Source organism: Schistocerca americana, chromosome 3 (assembly GCF_021461395.2).
Source record: "Schistocerca americana isolate TAMUIC-IGC-003095 chromosome 3, iqSchAmer2.1, whole genome shotgun sequence".
Classification (NCBI taxonomy): Eukaryota; Metazoa; Arthropoda; class Insecta; order Orthoptera; family Acrididae; genus Schistocerca; species Schistocerca americana.
Window position 1 is genome coordinate 428,138,040 of NC_060121.1, and position 13,682 is coordinate 428,151,721.

Genomic DNA, 13,682 nt, shown 5'->3' on the forward strand with positions numbered 1-13,682 from the left:
CCGGAGCAGCTTCGCGTTTGCGGTGTTTTGAGTCTAGAACGAGATGGCACACTCGTACAGAAAAACGACTTTGAAGTTCAGTTTTGCGAACGACTATCCGCGACCAAAGGCACACGACTTAACGTTTTTTAAGAGAAGAGGTAAAAATCGATCCATGAGAAATGGTGGGAATCCATTTACCGATCGTTTCAAGCGTCGTCTGTGTCAAGCTTATTGACGAGGCCGCTTGTGAAAGACTTCTACAACGATCACCGAACGGATATAGTTTCTGTCATGCCGATGGGAATGTTGGTGCGGTTACAGTCGACCACACAGGAATGGGGATATGCACCATACGGGTCTTCGAACTTCCGTTTAAGGTTTCGTCTGAACTTGTGATCGACACCTTTCGACCATACGGTACAGTGCTATCCCATGTGGCCGAAAAATGGACGAGTTTTACTACATACCCCATCCTAAATGGGGTGAGACAAATACGGATTGAACTGCGAAAGCACGTTCCCTCTTATTTGTGCATAGGGGATTGTCGAGCGATTATAAGCTATGATGGACAACCTCGCACTTGCTCGGGGTGCGGGAAAGAAGGTCACGTCCGCTCGGAATGCCTCCAGCGACGTTTAGTGCAAACCCCACAGGACGACGTTCAGGCGCCACAACAGATGACTGTATTGCCGTTGACCTTTGTGGAGGTCCTGAGAGAAGAAGTGAGGGAGATTTCCGATGGGCGCCAGCAGTTGCGCACTATAGAGAACATGGACACCAACGGATTGGAACTCCGATCACCGGTTCCACCACAGCAGACACAGGACCCCACACGAGAGATGCAGCTGATGGTCGCTCCATGCTCAACATGGTGGCTTCCAGTGTTTCCACCGAGAGCGTGATAGACCAAGCCCAAGACGCAAGATAACAATCCAAACAGCCGATGCGGAAGCAAGACAACGGAAACAGCGTTCGCCGAAGAGGAGAAAGAGTGACTTCTGCTGACGATAGCCATAGTCCCGAGGGGACAGTGGACGACAACGACAGTATAGACCTACGACCAGTGGATTCAGCAGATACCGAGATGACGGCGCAGGAATTACACAGCGACGATAACTTGAATTTTCCTTCCGGTGATCGGAAGGCAGAAATGGAGATGGCAATTGCCCAACATCAGAGTGGTGACACCGCTGCCTACCATCCTTCGGCCAGTTCCGGAAATATGCTGGGTTACTGGGCGCAAGAAATGGACCAACAGGAGCAGGATGAAGATAAGGACCGGGCGATTGAGGATATTCCTGGCCAAGCACCAGGAGGGGCCGGAGAATATTGAACAACTTGATGTGGTGAGAAGCGACGGGGTTGCCGATAGCCAACAGCAGTTCGGTTTTCAACACCATCGCTTGATGACACCCCCAGACAACTGACGAACACACGCTAGGCGTACTGCATTGCAACCATAAACATTAATGCCATTCGGACACCACTTAAAATTCAAAAGCTGAAACATATGTTACACGCTGCGAACGTGGATACTGTACTCCTACAAGAAATTCGTTTTTACATCGCCGCCGGAGTTCTACGGCTACGAAGCACGTTATTCAGTGCACGATGAGAGTGGATGGGGTGTGGCGATCCTCACCAGGGACGGAATAGGAGTGGACGAAGTCATGTCCATCCCTTCGGCACGTGGAATAGCGATCACCCTATGTTTAAGCTGTGCAACAATGGACACTGATGAACATCGTTTAGCATGTAGTGGGACGGCTCCAGTGTGGCACTTGACACGACAGATATTGGCGTTCCTGTTACACCCCGCCTCTCACACAATTTCATCGGACACACTTTTTTTCCCCCAAGAATCTTATTTTCCTGTCCACAAAACCAATGTAGTAATGTGTGTGTGTGTGTGTGTGTGTGTGTGTGTGTGTGTGTGTGTGTGTGTGTGTGTGTGTGCCGGCCGCGGTGGTCCCGCGGTTGAGGCGCTCAGTCCGGAACCGCGCGACTGCTACGGTCGCAGGTTCGAATCCTGCCTCGGGCATGGATGTGTGTGATGTCCTTAGGTTAGTTAGGTTTAAGTAGTTCTAAGTTCTAGGGGACTGATGACCTCAGAAGTTAAGTCCCATAGTGCTCAGAGCCATTTCTTTTTGTGTGTGTGTGTGTGTATCCGATGACCTCGCTGTTTGGTCTCTTCCCCCAAACAACCCAACCCAACTAAGATTTCGCAGGGAACGATTTAAGTGTTCGATTTTCCTGCGCTCTGTTCGAGAGTGGAATGGTCGAGAAACAGAGTGAAAGTTGTTCGACGACGTGGTGCCTCTCTGAATGAAACTGGAGGTTCATGAACTTAAGTATGAACTGCGGAATGGTTAGGAGGATGTAGATGTCCTATGGCATGGATTTCATTGCATTGTTCTAAGACTTGTAAAGAAAACCGTGTGATTTCGGGTGTTCAGCCAAGTTGTTAATTCCATTTTTGTGCACAATATTCGACAACCCGCCAAATCACCTTCTGCAGATGCTGCGAACCGTGTTTCTACGGCTACGCTGCTTGGACTCCCAACAGACTGAGAACTAGTGTCGCTTAAACGTGCCGCTATTTATAACTAAACTGTGCTCCCGGCGCCCTCTACAGCATTATATGACCATTTGTATTCCGCACACAGCTATCCGATAGAACGCAAATTCTCTCAGCGTTTTCCATCTCAAGTGGATAAGGTGGCTGCAGACTAAAAAAACAAAAACAGGACGTATGGAAATCGGTAGATGTGATGTTCTCGTACAGACAAACAAATGGTCACAATTTCAGAAGAAAATGGATGGATCATTGAAGAGAAAGAGCTTCGCAAAACGCGTTGGTCCACCTCTGGCCTTTACGTTGTCGCCGGCCGGAGTGGCCGAGCCGTTCTAGGCGCTTCAGCCTGGAACCGCGCGACCGCTACGGTCGCAGGTTCGAATCCTGTCTCGGGCATGGATGTGTGTGATGTCCTTAGGTTAGTTAGGTTTAAGTAGTTCTAAGTTCTAGGGGACTGATGACCTCAGATGTTAAGTCCCATAGGTGCTCAGAGCCATTTGAACCTTACGCTGTCAGGCTGCTATTCGGCTTGCAATTGATTGATAGTGTTGTTGGATATCCTCTTGGGGGCTATCATGCCAAATTCTCTCCAACTGGCTCGTTAGATCGTTAAAATCCCGAGATGGTTGGAGGGCACTGCCCATAATGCCTCAAAAATTTCCAGTTTGGAAGAGATCTGGCGACCTTGCTGACCAAGGTAGGGTTTTGGCAAACACGAAGACAAGCAGTAGCAACTCTCGCCATCTGTGGACGAGTATTAGCTTTCTGAAATATGAGCTCAGGGTGGCTTGCCATGGAAGGCAACGAAACGGGCCATAGAATAGCATCGACATGCCAATGTGCCGTAAGAGTGCCGCAGGTGACAGCCAAAGGCGTCTAGCTATGAAATGAAATGGCACCCCACATCATCACTCCTAGCTGCCGTGCCTTATGAGGGGCGACATTTGGGCAGGTATCTCGCGGCTGTCCGGGATGTCTCCAGTCACGTCTTCGCTGGTCATCGGGGCTCAGCTGGAAGCAGGACTTATCTCCAAAGACAATTCTGTTCCAGTCAGTGTGATTCTAGGCAGCATGTGCCCGACACCACTGTAAACGGGCTTGTTGGCGTGCAGAGATCAATGGTAGTCGGCGCAAGGGTCGCCGTTGAGCTCAGCCTCCTTTTTGTGAGCCGCTTATTAATGGTCCTTGTGATCACTGAAGCACCACTTGCACATCGAATTGACGATAATGATCAATCCGGGACTCTTGACAGTCTGACGATTGCACGGTTCTCACGTTCTGTCATCTGTCTAAGTCGACCGCTTCCTTCTTGACGCTGTGTTCAGCCGTCGTTCACCCGTTCCTGTCAACATCGTGGAGTAGTGACATCGCTCCTATTCAAATGTCTCACGATTCCCCGATTACCCCAGTTGGCTTCTTTCACCCAAACTACACGTAAAAAAAAATGGTTCTGAGCACTATGGGACTTAACATCTGAGGTCATCAGTCCCCTAGAACTTAGAACTACTTAAACCTAACTAACCTAAGGACATCACACACGTCCATGCCCGACGCAGTATTCGAACCTGCGACCGTAGCGGTCGCGCGGTTCCAAATTGTAGCTCCTAGAACGGCTCGGCCACTCCGGCCGGCAACTACACGTCCTCTCTCAAATGCTGACATCTGCTATATCGTTCACGTGCCTGTCTGCGAGACGCAGTTACTGTTCAACAGAGTTCATGGAATGCAATTCACAAAGAAATTGTGCCCTCGTATCTACAAGACCCCATTTTCACTATCCCTGCCAGCTGTAGCCAGCCTAGCATCACACAGTCATCCATCGGTCGCCAAAGTTTACAATTTTACATTTTTTGTCGGTACTTGCATAACTCCTAAATGTCGCGTCCTTTTTTTAATATTTCTTAGAGGGTAAATTTAATGCCGGACTCAAAGCCTGACAGTCTTCTTTAGTATGCAGTCTTAGAAACACTGCCTTTCGTACCACGGTACTCTCTCGCTGTGTTTAATTTCTTGATTACATTCAAGGCAGTCGGCGATGGCAGCTGATTTGCTTGGTCCTTGTAGAAGTAAGGTATCTGACAATTATACACTGGCTGACAGAAAATGTGAAGCACCCAGAAGGCGATGAGGAAACAAAATGAATCCCCACATCATGACAACGGGAGTAACATGGCTGTGCCTCTTCGAGACAGCCGGCCGAAGTGGCCGTGCGGTTAAAGGCGCTGCAGTCTGGAACCGCAAGACCGCTACGGTCGCAGGTTCGAATCCTGCCTGAGGCATGGATGTTTGTGATGTCCTTAGGTTAGTTAGGTTTAACTAGTTCTAAGTTCTAGGGGACTAATGACCTCAGCAGTTGAGTCCCATAGTGCTCAGAGCCATTTGAACCATTTTGTCTTCGAGACATTGGAAGAATCGGACCTCTCCCCAAGTCGCCGCCATACTTGCTGACAATTGTCATCCAGGATATTTCAGAACAAAGATTCACTGCTGATCACAATGCGGCTCTATTCATTAGCAACCCACACTTCCCAACCACGACATTACTCCAGATGTAGCCATCTGTGTTGCGTTTTGAACGGCAACCTACTCATGGGACGGTAATTCCCTAGTCCGACTGCTGTAGGGTGTCCATTACTTGCCCTCGGAGGGCAGATATGAAGCTGTTACGCTGTGCATGATATGCAGTACAGCGATCCTCCCTTGTGGTGATCAGACATGGTCGATCGGTAACGACGACAAGTATGCCTGCCTTACGGGTCCATTAAGCCCAACCTCGGGTCGCTTTTACGTTCTAATGCCACACAGATTTGGATATGGCACAATTCGAACAGCTGGCCAAATAGACACTCACAATGATGCCCTTTTCAAACTTTGTCAGTTGCTGATAACTCTGTCTCAGACAAGTACATAGCACCTCTATGTCCTTCACATTGACTGGTCAACATGTGATGCTGTTGAGCTGTTTTGTAGCCTAAGCGGGCTGGTTACAACACTGAGCACGAGGACACTAATGTAGTCTGGTGGGACTTCTATATGTCACAGAGAATTGCAACTCTACATATCCACCGATAGTGTGTATACCGACATCCGACGACGTCTTTTGGGTGCTGCACTTTTTTTATCAGGCTGTGCATTGTCTAGACCAGCAGGCGTAACTTACTGCCTGCGCCAACTACGTTGACATTTTTCGCAGTGGCTGATGGGAACGATCGTACATGGGAAATGCCTTTACGGTCCCTCCCATCAGACATCGCGCCGAGTTTCGACTTAGTTTGCAGTATGTGCTACTTCAGATTTGAACGCACAAGACAGGTCTAAAACGTTCTAATAACAGTGAAATAAAGAAAAGAAAACAGGAGGCACTCGTGAAACAACTTAATTCTGCTTCAGAGTAATCTTTAGAGGGACAGCTGACTCCAGGCGAAATTTGTTAGGTTGCTACAAACTGTCAAGTGGGTAATAATCCACTTTTCTGTCTACAGCCCGAAGTTGTGAGGGCATGGCCATGGTGCGGTTCTTGTGCCCCAGGAAACAGTTGGTGCTACTAGCAATCTCAATATACGAATATTGCACTTTTGCAAGTGAAGAAGTTTTTACCGGGGGACCAGGTTTAACTCTATACACTACTTTATTAGTGACGTAGTTTTTCACAAGAGTCACCAGATCCGTAGTGACCTGTGAGACTAGCTTAACAATTGCATTTTTTTCAGAAAAGTGGTTAATTTTTCGATACAACCATATATAATTTCAACAAGAAATGTAGGCTTCGGTCGTCACCGGTCATCTTCAGATCAAAAAGTGAAATCAATAGTTCACTCACAAGCACTCGTGAGAAAACCACATCTGTAGTTCCTTGCTGAAATGGGATGTGATTGCTCTGGAAAATCAACCAGTTCTGAAATTCATTTCACTGATGTTTCCAGTACGACCGAAATGTTTTTTCCAAATTCACAATTTCGACACTATGAATCACAGACCTGTTAAGAGTCAGATTGCTCTCCGAGAAATTACTAGATCCAATCACTGAATTGGAAATATGTACCCTACGAACTAATGCACTGACTTAATACACTAAACTGTCGCTAATATGGCCCTTTGTAGTCTGGCCTCTCAGTAATCAGGCCCACGTCCAAAATGGTGCACAACAATGGATTATCGTGCACAGCAGTGATGTTAGTGAACTACAGTTTTAAACAATGCTATACGCATTTGAAATTGTGGCATTTTTACATTTCAGTGTCATTCTTCTAAAAGGAAACACATTTCACTAGACACGAAGCAAAACGTCGAAGTTTGAGACACGCTGAAGCGAGGTTCTTCGCAGAAGGCCATTGATGCTGGGTACAATGTTCGACGAATTTTTCGTCTTCTCTAACGTAATTACATATAACATTAAAGGAATCTAAACAAAAATAATCAGCTTCTGAAAATGTATGTCTCTTTGGATTTAATAAAGTATATCCGCTATATTTTTAATACACACACATCAAAAAAAGTTTCGCATCACTCCGTTTCCCAGAACTCCTGAAAATAGACGTTGACTGTGGATGTTGTATCACAGACAAAGTTCCTTTGACTGTTCAGAAATGTCACTAAACCTGCCCAAAGGCGTAAACAATCATGCATGAGCAGCGCCTATTAGACGGATGGGGTTCGACAGCCGATCAGTTCCAGTCATTCCACCAGGAAGGAGGTACACGGCTCGTGTTGTCTGTAGTTCGAACATGCCTAGACGGTCAATACCACGGTTCGATCTCGTCCGCATTGCTACTTTGTACCCGGAAGGCCTCTCAACAAGGGAAGTGTCCAGGTGTCTCGGAGTGAACCAAAGCGATATTATTCAGACATGGAGGGGATACGGAGAGACAGGAACTGTCGATGACATGCCTCGCTCAGGCGCCCTAGGGCTACTACTGCAGTGGATGACCGCCACCTACGGATTATGGCTCGGAGGAACCCTGACAGCAACACCACCATGTTGAATTATGCTTTTCGTGTAACCACAGGAGTCGTGTTACGACTCAAACTGTGCGCAATGGGCTGCATGAAGCGCAACTTCACTCCCAACGTCCATAGCGAGGTCCATCTTTGCAACAACGACACCATGCAGTGCGGTAGAAATAGGCGCAACATCATGCCGAATGGACCGCTCAGAATAGGCATCACGTTCCCTTCACCGATTAGTGTTGCATGTGCCTTCAACAAGACAATCGTCGGAGACGTTTTTGGACGCAACCTGGTCAGGCTCAACGCATTACTGTCCAGCGCGTGCAGCAAGGTGGAGGCTCCCTGCTGTTTTTGGGTGGCATTATGTGGGGCCAACGTACGCCACTGGTGGCCATGGAAGGCGCCATAACGGCTGTACGATGCGTGAATGCCAACGTCCGAGGGACAGTGCAACGATATCGGCAGCATATTGGCGAGGCATTCGTGTTCATGGACGAAAATTCGCGCCCCCATCGTGCACATCTTGTGAATGACTTCCTTCAAGACATCGACATCGCTCGACTACAATGGCCAGAATGTTCTCCAGATATGAACCCTATAGAACGTGCCTTGGATAGATTGAAAAGGGCTGTTTATGGACGACGTGACCCACAAACCACTCTACGCCGAATCGCCGTTGAGGAGTGGGACAATCTGGACCAACAATGCCCTCATGAAATTGTGGATGGTATACCACGACGAATACAGCCATGCATCAATGCAAGAGGACGTGCTACTGGGTAGTAGAGGTACTGATGTGTACAGCAATCTGGTCCACCATCTCTGAAGGTCCCGCTGTATGGTGGTACAACAATGTGTTGTTTTCATGAGCAATAAGAATGGCGGAAATAATGTTTATGTTGATCTCTATTCCAATGTTCAGTACATGTTCCGTAACTCTCGGAACCGAGGTGATGCAAAACTTTTTTTGATGTGTGTAAATTTCAGACGCTCTTCATAACCCGCCAGTTCCGTTAATCCGGCACCCATATGTGCAAGGAATAGCCGGATTAGCGAGGGTCTAGTGTAGTCGGTATTAAAGCAGCAGCGAAAGCTGCTATCGGCTCTATGTTGGTGAATTTCGATAGAATACATCTCACTGTCAAAGTGTAATCTGTTTCGTTAGTATTGAATCTTGTCTATCTTCTTCAGTCGTAATTAACTGGGACCCAACTCCTGTATGTAGGGATGACATCGACTGCTGTTCAGGTTCGAGACTAAGTAAAATATCAATGCAGCTCCTTGCATCTTGTAAATATTCTCTCCACATGGCAGAGTCAGTTGCTGGGGCATGTCAATTCTGTGGCGAGACCTTTGGGGTTCAGGAAGACCTTTGGGGTTTCATGAAGATCGTTAAAGCGCATTAATCCGTAGTGATCCATGTCAGAGTACTTGAGAACTGGCAAAAGTGATGTACTGTGATAATTCCGCCATCGTGCGACGTTTGCATTAGTTGGGACAAGTTCGAAAATCGGGTGAACGAGTACCGCATGCTCCAAGCCATATGTGCATCTCTGCTTGCTCTTCATCAATTGGCTCGTGAACCATCCCATCCTGTATCGTTAATGCTGACGGGAATGATTTCTTGATGGTAACATAAGGAGATGAAAGGAATGATTGAGACAAAAAGAAAGCAGCAATTCTTCCAAAGACCTGCGTGTATCCACAAAAGATAATGTTATGCATCTGATGGAATAGCGATGGTGTGGTGCACTGATTCCCCGAGATGTAACCATCACTGCTGACATTTGTTGTCAACAACTGAGATGTCTTGCACAGGCAGTCCTAGAACAACGACCAGAAAGACTGCTTGTAGTGATGCTGGTCCACGATAACACCCACCCGCATCCTGCTGCACTGACAAAAAATAATATACTGGAGTTGAGTTTGGAAGTCATTCTGAACCAACCTTATTCACCTGATCTTGCGCCAGCGTAGACAGACTGTAGTAAACAGTGAAGAAAAATATATTATTGATGACTAAACTCTATGTTACGTTTATCTGTTATGGTTATTAAACTCAGGGAAAAACGCTACGAACTTATGCACCAACCTTATCATTTCGTAAGTGCGTTTAAGATTAAGCAGTGTGGCACACAGTATTGACACTCTGATCTATTAAATTTAAAAAATATATATAATACGTAAGAGAACGAACCTTTGACATGAGAACAAAAGGAAGCATGGTACTGATGAGGCCAGCATAAATATCATCCAGTTCCTTGTGGCCCAAGCAATTAGGGGACTCACCATTGAACCCACGCAGTACATTACAGTGAACTGGAAGTTGATAGTGGAGCGATGCATGATATCTGTCAGTTCAAGTCCTGGAATGCAAAAGTTGTGTCAGTCGGTTTGAAAGATAAAATTTTGGTCTAGGTGTGGTATGAGAGCTCTTCGTGTCGTAACTCGTTTATATGAATAACTGTTGTATTGTCTCTCTGTATCTATCAAGCACAATAACTCCGGTTATTGTGACATAAGTACATAGGTAAATGGAGAAAGGAAAACTAGGATTTAAAATCCAATCGCAACGCTGTATGAACTTGCATGTTTTACACAGAGATATGCATAACATATGTAATATGTTGGATCACATTTGGTTCATAATTTATACGAAAGTTAATTGGTGAGAAAATGGAAAAATCCTAGATGCTTGTCGAGTGTGAATAACCCACAATGTGCAACCTGTTAGCTATATACGAAACACATATACTACTGCTTGGGAAATGGCAACACCATGAAAGAACTAGCTGAAATAAGTGAAACGTATTCCACTTGTCACTTCAGTGATACTGAGGTATCATTAAATGTACACATTATTGGGCTAATAGTGAACAATATCGGAAGTTTGCATACATGCTGTTACCTTTAACATAGTGAAGCAGCATTAAAATCACTCTAAATGCAGTTTTACTAGAAGTATCATGGTAATCAATCTTCTGTTCTTGGTGTTTCTTTGACCACACTGGATTCTGATCGTTTTCGAGTAGTAACTCTTAGTCATTTGGCAAAGTCCCATATAGCTGCATTTTGGCGAACAGGCCGCTGAGATCCACCTAGACAGGATATGTCAGTTTCTCGATAGACCGCTTACATAATTTTTACCATTGCGCACAGGCTGCTTATGCATGAGCTATACAGGGCTACTATAAATGATTCATTTGTTTTCAAAGTTCTTTACTTCCAGAGCAGTACGTGTCCAAATATGACTGATGTGGGGTTAGAACCATAAACTCACCGAGCTTACATTGTGCCAAATAGCGTTGCGATTGCAGCGCCTTGACAAAATGGCGACAAAGGAAGATGGTGAACATTTCGCGCCCAGGTTGAAATTCATCGTCCACGCAACCTTTCATTTATCTGGAAAATTAATCTCCACAATATGAGAGTGTGGGACACTGAACGTTCTCATGAAATTGTGGTGCATGAACGAAGTTTCTCGTAGGTTAATGTTTTTGTGTAGTGTCACAGGTGAAGCTGTATAGGCCGTTTTCCTTCTGTTAGAAGACCTCCTCCCTTGATGTGCTGCAGTCGTGGTTGTTTCCACACTGACTGGTGATTCCATCCTCCAACAAGATGGGGCACCTCTCAATGGAGCATCGATGTTCGTCGCTACTGTAACGACGAACCTCCGCATCGCTGGATTGGGCATAGTTGTGAAGATGACGATGATCTGGCTCTACTCCTGTCTCCCCCCCCCCCCCCCCCCCAAGGCGCCTGCCCAACGCGTTGTGACTTTTTCCATTACCTTAAGGGCCGCGTTTACGTACCACCACTGTCAAGAATACTGGAACAGCTCACAGAACGCTTCAATGTTTTTGTGATGACCGTTTACTGTGTTGACATATAATGTATGAAACGGACTTGACTACCGCTCGGACGTGCGTCATGAAACCAGAGGGGCACTCGCAGAACATTTAAAACTGCCAAATGCAAACCTGGTGAGTTTATGGGTATATCCATGCATCTGTCATATCTGTAAATGGAACACTTTGGAAAATACGGAACTATGAAAATGAATGAATCACTCATAGCAGCCCAGTACATACGTCGATTATTATTGCGCACCATGCAATAGGATAAATCAACTGAATAAAGAAAAGCAATTCAGTGAAGTGACATTTTGATATACAGAGCATTTTAACATTAGACAACGAATAAGTTTGCGTGTGGCAGTGGAGACATTATTTAGTTACGCTTGCTGCTGGATTTGTACCATGTTAGTATAAAACTGCGCAGTCAAATTGTTGTTACTAATTTTTACTATTCAGATGTTACCAGTTTGTTTATCGCCAACGCTATAGGAAAACGGTAAAATATTTATTTAGAATTAACCACAGAGTCAGCAGTAAATTAAAATACAACAGGAATATGTTATAATATTCGTTTAAAATGAACTGCAAAGTAAGTAGTAAATTAAAATATTAGGCAGGTATCTCCATATTTCACATATAGCTTTAAAATAAAACCAAGATCATAGACACACGCATCCATTTAGTAAATACCCACTAAATCTGTAGGTATAGCTTGATTGTGTGAACGAGTATGTGTTCGTACTTGCATTGTTCATGTAGAAACCAGGAAGTGTAAGGCAGTGCAATATCAGAAAAAGCTTATCTATCAGTATACAGAGGTCGATTAACTTGACATGAGAAATGCGGTACGTTTTATGGTCGTTCAAATCTGTTCTAAAGAGACAACATCCCAGTTTCATTTAGTTAAATTACAGTGTGGCGGAAACTGCTTGCTTTCAAGAGTAACTTAGATGTCAGTTGTAAAAGAGGTACAAAGTAATAGATTCAGGGAAGCAGGCAGTAGCTTCATGCAGGAAACGATTAGTCTCGTCAGTGAAGTTAGTACAGAGATCGAACAACACTCAGTTTACTGATGAAACGGTACTCTTTCGCTTATCATCGTGTTACACTCACATGGGCACGTGATAAAATATGTCATCTTCAAAATGTTTAACACTAATATACAACCAATTTGTCGCACAGAAATAAATATCATGTAAGTCACCACTTCATGTTTTAATAACTTTAAAGTCATTCCATTTATGTTTCTGAGAAGGTCAAAAAGAAAAAAAAATCTGTTGAGTTTACCAAATTTTGAACGAGAAACGTTTTTTTGTTCAATGTTCAGATGTGTGTGAATTCGTAAGGTACCAAACTGCTGAGGTCCTCGGTCCCTAGACTTACACACTATTTAAACTAACTTAATGCTATGAACAACACGCACACCCATGCCCGAGGGAGGACTCGAACATCCGGCGAGAGGGGCCACGCAATCCGTGACATGCGCGTCAAACCACGCTGCCACACCGCGCGGCGCTTTTTGTTTGTCTTGGTGCACAAAAATCAATGTCTACTGTACAACGAGGCCGCAGCAGAAAAAGCAAGAAAATCACTATGAACCATCTGAAGATGTATTTGTAATAAATCCTAAAACCGTAATTATTTGTTTTAAATACACTTCTAAAATCATATTTGGGGCTGGTTGCTGTTACAAATTAGAAACCTTTTAGAAGGTGGAGAAATACGATGAAATCGGCGTTTATCAAAGTAAATACGGTAATTTTAATGTACACAAGAAATTCAAAGAAATAACAGGGAAATGTAGGAAAAGTGTGAGTGGGAAACTAGTGGATGAAGCAGGGAACTTGATGGTGGAATTAGAAGACAAGAAGAAACATGGAAAAAGTACAGAAAATTTATTTCATGACACTAGATATGCTTTTAATTCAAGTACAAATTAAATCAGTGGCACAGATATTGTGGAAGTAGAGGCTCAAACAGCCATCGGGCAGAGGAAGGACGGAAAGGCTGTCGGACCAGATAAATTATAAGTGGTGTTCTTAAAATTGATGAATGAAAATCATGTAATATAATTAACCCAAATTTTCAATCAGATTCACGTATCTGGAAACATTCCAATGGCGTGGCTGAAGTTCATTACTCTGTCCAAAAAGCCAAATGCAAAGCAATGCAGAGTTTATCAGCCTTTTCAGTAGTTGCAGGAGCAACAGTCTGGATGATTGATTGATCTGGCCCTGTAACACTAACCAAAACGGCCTTGCTGTTGCGGTAGTGCGAACGGCTGAAAGCAAGGGGAAACTACGGCCGTAATTCTTCCCGAG

The 13,682-nt window shown here is 44.9% G+C and overlaps 1 protein-coding gene across 1 annotated transcript in view; it reads right to left on the reverse strand.

The window, feature by feature from the left end:
* The window catches only part of LOC124606139 (solute carrier family 22 member 7-like), a 116,832-nt gene that overhangs the window by 45,966 nt on the left and 57,184 nt on the right, over positions 1 to 13,682 (reverse strand). The window contains exon 5 of the mRNA XM_047138104.1: positions 9,702 to 9,870. Coding sequence (XP_046994060.1) covers positions 9,702 to 9,870 — 169 coding nt within the window. The remainder of the gene's footprint in view (positions 1 to 9,701; positions 9,871 to 13,682) is intronic.